At 44.9% G+C, this 7,449-nt stretch overlaps 1 protein-coding gene across 2 annotated transcripts in view; it reads left to right on the top strand.

Moving 5' to 3' along the window:
• Positions 1–731: 731 nt before the first annotated feature.
• Positions 732–7,449, top strand: part of LOC102311035 (tRNA selenocysteine 1-associated protein 1) — a 10,208-nt gene continuing 3,490 nt past the window's right edge. The window contains exons 1-8 of one of the 2 annotated variants that reach the window (XM_005944977.1): positions 732–892; positions 3,713–3,810; positions 3,888–3,987; positions 4,095–4,144; positions 4,248–4,379; positions 6,627–6,743; positions 6,857–7,055; positions 7,146–7,182. In XM_005944977.1, the coding sequence (XP_005945039.1) occupies positions 869–892; positions 3,713–3,810; positions 3,888–3,987; positions 4,095–4,144; positions 4,248–4,379; positions 6,627–6,743; positions 6,857–7,055; positions 7,146–7,182 (757 nt within the window). In that variant the 5' untranslated portion in view covers positions 732–868. Of the gene's footprint in view, positions 893–3,712; positions 3,811–3,872; positions 3,988–4,094; positions 4,145–4,247; positions 4,380–6,626; positions 6,744–6,856; positions 7,056–7,145; positions 7,183–7,449 lie in introns of both variants that reach the window. The other variant, XM_005944976.3, reaches the window with a different exon arrangement.

Consider the following 7,449-nt stretch of genomic DNA (forward strand, 5'->3'; position numbering starts at 1 on the left):
CTACATAAACAGCACAAGACTTTTAAGAGTATTTAACAAGAGCAAGTTTCTTTTCCCTGGTTTTACTGCCACACTGGGGCACATGTTCACCAAACGCAGCAAACCACCATCTTATCCAGGAGGGTCCCCTCTTCAGCCTCACATGGAAGAAGTAATCTGATTGGCCTGGTGCTTTGTAGCATGTGGTTTGAAGCAGGGATTTCGGAGTGGCCCCTGTGTAGCGCTGGAACCCAGTCAGGGTGTTTCATCCATTTCATTGGCTGGTTTGCTGCAATAATGAAAAACAATTAGCAACTCTATAAACAGAACATAAATCTACAAAATCACTCAGTAGGGTGTTTGTTCTAATTTGCTATGAGCTCAGAGCGCATTGAAAATAACACTAACAGGCTATAAAGAGTGATATGAACTTATTCAGATCTTACCTGAATGAAAATGTCTGGAGCACCAACATCTGTGGATGGAAGAGAACTGGAGCTCGTCTCACAGCTGCTATCCAGGCGCTTCTTTTGGTAACATCATACACGAGCTGCCTCGCGATGCTTCCAGGTGGGGAAAGAATAAAAACAGCCCATTTCCAGCTTATTCCCGTCACGATCGTGCGATCATTACAACCGACAACACAGCAAGTGCGAACCATTGCTGATGCCATCCGTGTGCTTTCGCTCCTTTGTTTGGCCTGCTAAAATGGCGCCTCGGCGGCCACGCCCCCTCCCGTGACATCACGCTCCAAAGCCCTTTTGAGTGACGTAGGACCTAGCGGTGGCGCGTGGTCCGCGTTAGGCTAAAGCGTACAGGAAGCTTCGGTGTAGTTTAGCAGTTGGACCGTAAACCGTATTCGTGGTCGGATCTTCACCGCGGCAGCGCCATGAGTACGCTATGGATGGGAAACGTGAGTTGCTTCCAGCTTGTTGTCGCGGTAACTTGTTTGGTCTGACCGTGAGTGTTAGCTAGCTGTAAACGAGCCGCACACGCCAAATGAACGTAACTTGACTTCATGTAATGTTGCGTTGTCGCACAAAACTTTGTACGGAGTTCCTGTAAGACGGTTACTTTGTGTTTAATGTGGCAGTCAGGGGCCAACACCAACCGTGGACAGACCAAAACACGCTTTCTCGTGTAGCATGCATTTAGCATACATCCGCGTTCCGCAGCCTCGCCGCGGATAAACCCAGGACACGGTTTTAACCGGTCTTTACCCATAACAGTGACTTTTCCTTATCAGACCTACTGCAACAAACTCCTGCAACTCGCTGGCTGATACCAGTGTTGCACTGAAAGCGATTTCCAGTCTTTGTTGTAAATATCTTGCTGGTAATATGTCAGACAAATCTCTCATGAATGATCTCAAGTCACTTTATATCCTTAATGCAGCTCAAGAGTCTCAATGACAATAAAAATGTTTGTTTTTGTCCGAGATCGATCTGGCCAAGAGGGCAGCAACAAGTATAACAGCTCTATAAAGTGGACTCGGTTGGTAATGATGCTGTGGGTGCAAAACAGCAAATTTCTTTATTTTGTGTTTAACAGTGTCACAGATCCTGCTGACTACAGTCTATTTATTTATGCAAGCAATTTCAATTGGGTTGTATTGATACAGCACCAATAGGACTGGGCGATATGGACCAAAATTCATATCTCGATATTTTTTAGCTGGGTGGTGATAAACAATATATATCTTGATTATTTTTCTTTAATCCCATAAAGTAAGAACAAACAGAGTTCTTAGTCAAAGCTACTTGTCCCAGATGTCACACAGGCACTTTTATTAACATACAACTGCAGATGTACTTGAAAAATTAGTCAAAAATAAATTGTCAACATTTATTATTTAATAATGCTCCATAAATAAAATTTAAAAAAAAATATTTTCATGTATAACAAAAAGCTCACAATTGTAAACAAAATGTAAACTAAAAAGATGCAGAGCAAAAGTGACAAAGGCAACTTGGCCTTTGGAAGTGGCTTACGCTGAAGTAAAGTTTTGCTTCCTTGTGTGTATTCCTGAACAATCATCTGGTACTTTGTGCAAGAAACTAAACATGTAAACAGACTGAACGAAATGAACAAAATTCCATCCTTTGCTCAGTGGGTCTTTGTGCAAATCTCCAATGCCAATAAAAATATAGCAAGAACACAAACAATTGGCAAGGCCAGCTACTGTACAGCTTCCAGATTTTGTGCCAGGAAAATTAATCTGTCAACAATATCAGGCTTCAAGGATGCCCTGTGGCAGGTTACCATGTTTCCACTGCAACTAAAAGTCCTTTCAGAAGGGGAGCTGGTAGCTGGCACACAAAGGTATTTCTCGGCCAGGCGGCTCAGTGCTGGAAAGGTAACTTCATGTTCCTTCCACCATTTGAGAGGGTCAACATCACTCTACACAAACTGACAACAGGTAGCCAGAAAATTCATTTTCGATTGCCTCCCTCTTTGTGAAACCAGTGTTGGTGGCTGTGCTGTGCTGGGAGAAGCTTGCCAGTGATCTGTTTTTTAGCTGTGTCCCCCACTGCTGCTTCTTCACGGTCTGCAGACTCGGGCACGGCTGGATCAGGCAGCTCAGACAAACACGTGCCCTGATAGCTGAGCAGAGACTCTGCCTCCAAGACGAGTTTGTTTTAGTGCATTAATTTTCTCACTTGGGATGTATTTCGCCCTGAACCGTGGATCCACAAAAGAAGCCATGTCCAACAGGCCACCTCTCCAGGTGCCAGGAGACTAGTGTTAAACAGGTGTAGCACAGCACAGGGTCACATACTTTTCTCCTGAAAGTGCATCAGTGAAGTCCTGAAGGGTTTGAGAGCTTTCTGAACTGCCTCCAGGACCTCTGTCCCGCCAAGTAGGGACTAGAGGTCTGGTTTTCATGTGGACAGAGAACTTTAGAAAGTGCTCTTTCCTGCTCCAGACCCCTCTCTATCACGAGAAGCCTTGATCCCCAGCGAGCTGTTGCCTCTGTGAGTAGCTGGTGACTTGGAAGACCCAGCTGTATTTGCACTTCAGCCAGCTCTCTTCTCTTCCTCCAGCTGTAGGAGAAGCTGCTGACGACTTTCTTACAGAGAAATAACCGGGTAATGCGGGCATCATCCATAGCATGTCCTGTGACACACAAAATGCAAACTTTTAAAATCACTTTAATTGTTATGTTAAGAGGCAAATCGCTCAAAGGGAAACTAACATCCATCTCAGTTATATAAGGTGTGATGCATAAGACTCAACAATATTTGCAAAATGTGTCGTGTAATGTATAACCTAGAAATGGTTGTAGTTAGCATATCTTTGTAAAATCACCAGCAAATGATTGGAACGTGTATATTTTTGCATCTTTTCAATCTCACTATGTATTTAAAAATCTAAATCTGGGACCCTGTCCCCCAAATGTTGCAGCAGAACTCGAGACTTGTCAGACCGGGCAGCATATTTCTAATTGTCCAGTTTAGGTGAGCCTGTGCAAACTGTGCCCTCAGTTTGATAGGAGTGGCACAGCTGTGATAAGTCGCACTTTAACTAGACCAGCATTACTTTGAGCCCAGATTTGTGACAGACTCATTAGAAAAGGGGGAATTTCACATTGTTATTTCTCACTGTGCAGTTCTGTGGACCAAAGGAGATTTATCTTCCCTCTCTTGTTAGAAACATTTAGCTGAAGCCTGACTCGTTCCTAACAGTAATCACTACAGTGATCACATAGCTAACTGTTTTTGCTGCTCTGCAGCTGGAGACCTACATGGATGAGAAGTTCATCACCAGAGCTTTTTCCACCATGGGCGAGCAGGTGGTTAATGTCAGGATCATCCGCAACAAGATGACAGGGTAAGAGCTGAATTCACATGCAGTCTTCTTATTTGCAGTTATTCTATAATGACGTTAAATAGTGTGTCGTCCCCCAGGGGTGCTCTGGGTTACTGTTTTGTGGAGATGACAGACGAGGCCACAGCCGAGAGGTGTCTCCGCAAAATCAATGGAAAACCTTTACCGGGAGCCAACCCGGTATGGAGAACAGCAGTTGCTAACAGCAGCCTTATCTTTTGTTTGTTTGTTTATCATTTCAGAGATTTTATTCATTTGTTGATTGATTGGACTTTATTTTCTCATAGCCCACAAGATTCAAGTTAAACCGAGCGACCTTTGGAAAACAGGAAAGCGGGTGAGTTCAGGTGGACAAGCAGAATTATCCAAGGTGACAGGAACAGTCCTAATGACAGAACCATCACGGAGCGCTGCTCTGACTTTGTCTCTTCTTGTTGTAGGCAGATGTATTCTCTGTTTGTCGGAGATCTCACTCCAGATGTGGATGATGGGATGCTTTATGAGTTTTTTTACAATCGTTACCCTTCCTGTCGTGGTGGAAAAGTGGTACTGGACAGCATGGGCAACTCCAAGTAAGTATTAACATGTCAGAACACATTTGGATCTACAGAATGGCATTGCTGCACTCATCCAGTCATATTTTCACCCTCACTATACGTGTTGGTGTGGCAGGTCTGTCCTCCCCCGTCACCTGGTCCAACTCACCACCAGGTGGTGATTAGCTGACAACTCAGTCCTCCTCTCACCGAGTGTCCAGAACATCCGGCCGTGAATCTGATGATACGATTACACAATCAGTCATCGGCCTCGGGCGACCTGGTACTGCGATCACTTACGGACACCCTTATGTTCAAACATGGCGTTTGTTATGGACAAACTGACAAACAACACTCCGGTAACATCACTGCTTGAGTTCAGGTCAGCAAGGCCATCCCTCCCAATGGCGCCTCCAGGTCTCACTGTCAGTGCCCACATGAGCGTTGAAGTCCCCCAGTAGGATGACGGAGTCTCCACACAGGGACTCCCAAGAAGGCTGGATACTCTGAACGGTCCTTTGGTGCGTGCAGATGACAGTCAGGACCCGTTCAGGGAGCAAACCCTCTCGTCCACTGAGGAAAACCCCAAGGCAAGTGGATACCAGGATACCCACTGCAGCCCACTGCCTCTCATGGCCCCCGGTATCCCGGGCAGGGTGAACTGTTGCCTTGATGTTGTAGTCACGGGGGTCTTCTGAATCGCTCTTTCTCTGGTCCTTCATTCAGGACCAGTCTGCCCCTTACAGCAAACAATCAGACCCCTTCACCACAATAAGGCAGTGATTCACTGACGGGGACCTACACACATGTTAATTATCGTAAAAGGGACAATTATTGACTGTTGATGAACTTTGAAGCGATGAATTTGACAGACAGTATATGAACATGTTACAGACACTGCTCGCTCTAGCTGCATGTGAGTGTAGGGATGGGTATTGATAAGATTTTCACGATTCCGATTCCATTTTCGATTCTGTTTAACGATTCGATTCTTTATCGATTTTTTTTTTTAAAAAGGAGAACACTAAGGTCGATTAGCTTAGAACTTTGTTTTATATCTTCTCTTTGAACAAGATAGAAATTTAGGAGTAACATGGCCTTACAAACCCAACAGTGAGATCTTAAGAGATCCAGCCTACGGCTCTTCAATGGGGTGTCACAGGGTCCCCAGGAAAAAAAATTGTAAATGTAAAATAATAAAATAAATATTCTTCTGTAGCAATAACAAAGTATAACATAAATTATTCTGTAGCAATTACACAAGAATATCCAGTAATGTCCCTGCCTACAATTAAACACATTCACTTACCGAAAATCGGGGGCATCTGCTGTGGCAAATGGGTGCAAGCCTTTGACCACAAACTTAGACACTGCTCGGTGACATTCGTCTATCCTGGCCTGAAAGGAGACGCTACCGGTAGACTGCAGCGAGAACTGCCAGCGAGCGCCAGCCAGACTCTGTCTGTCTCATCATGGTCACCTACATGTACAGTAATGGCAGGTCTTGTAATAAGGCAGATTGCGCTAACATAATATGCACTGTTAGTTGATTATTTACCTGCCGCATTAACGGGAGAGGACGTGCAAACGTTAGCGCTGCTGCTGGGTTGAGATTCACGAGTCCGGAGCGGAATTAAAAACGCGTGTCATCGCGTGTTTTGTGAGCAAATGCTTTTGCATATTCGTAGTGTTTCCTCCCTTAAATGAAATATCTACTTTGCAAGTTGCCCTGTTGTCATCCGTTCTCATAAAGTATAATCAAACTTTTGAGCGTTTGAGCCGCTTAGGCGCCGTGTTTCCTGCCAGGTAAATGACGCTCCGCAACGTGGTGACGTCATTCGGGGCGACTGGAATCGATAAGGGAATCGTTTGCAAAAATGGCAAACAATTCCAAGGAATTGAAACAGTGGGAACCGGTTCTCAACAAGAACCGGTTTTCAATACCCATCCCTAGCTACGTGTGCTGCTAACTTCAGTCTAACCCTGATTTTTCTGCAGTATTTTGTGTAACTGTGTATAAAAAGACTTTTTCCACACTGACCATACTGCCTGTGGATTTAACTGGCAGCCAAAATCAACAGCACCACGAATGTATAATTAAGTGTTGGTCTTTATCTGTGCCTATCCAGACTCAAACGTGATCCCGGAGTATCCAAACTAAACTGAATCTAGAGCGTTTTCTTACCCTCTGTTTTAAAATGTGGTGTAAACGTAAGAAAACTTCTGGTGGTCCTAAGACGAGTTGCTGCCTCGTGAGTTTAACACCGCCGTGTTTCTCTGCAGGGGCTGTGGCTTCGTTCAGTTCCCTGATGAGCGGCTGCAGAAGCGGGCGTTAGAGGAGTGTCAGGGAGCTGTGGGGCTGGGTGGCAAGCCTCTGCGATTGAGCCTGGCTGCTAACAAGTGAGTTCTCAGAATCTTACCTCCCTTTGTCAGGACACGGCTGTATTTGTGCCCGTAGTACAGCCCCAAGGACTGGCTCAGTTCACGAGTGTTTCTGTGCTTTCCTCTCTAAGCTTGAAGAACAAGCAGCAGCAGTCGGAGCACAAATCATGGCAGTCCACCTCTGGATACAGACAAAACTATGACCAGTACACCCAGTACCAGCAGCAGACCTATCCTGGCTTTTATTCTTCCTGGGGCTATGACCAGACTGGAGGAATGTATGGCTACAACTATCCGCAGTATGATTACTCACAGTATTCTGCTGCACAGGTAACTGCTGTCTCTGTTAAACCAGAGTTGCAGATATCAGTTATTGTTAAACAGATGGAATCATTCTAACTTCTTGTTTGTTTGTTTTAGGAGAGTGAAACCGTTCAGGAGGACGAAGGACTGGAAGGTTAGCATTTAGCCTGGGTGGCAGCTGCTTGCTGTTGCTTGTCATTATTTTCACATGCCAGAATTAAAAAATAAGAAAAAGATGAGCAGTAGTTTCCAAAAAGGTTGATCCTGTTCATCTGGCTGCAGCGTTTTCAGTGGGAGAAACATTTCATCATCAAGTGACTTCTTCAGTCTCATCTGACTGCAGGATTCAATTCGATTTTATTTATATAGCGCCAAATCACAACAAAAGTCGCCTCGAGGCGCTTCATAGATACAGAGAAAA

The sequence above is a fragment of the Haplochromis burtoni genome, unplaced genomic scaffold (genome assembly GCF_018398535.1).
Source record: "Haplochromis burtoni strain Fernald_Lab_line unplaced genomic scaffold, NCSU_Asbu1 Contig_404, whole genome shotgun sequence".
NCBI classification, from domain to species: Eukaryota; Metazoa; Chordata; class Actinopteri; order Cichliformes; family Cichlidae; genus Haplochromis; species Haplochromis burtoni.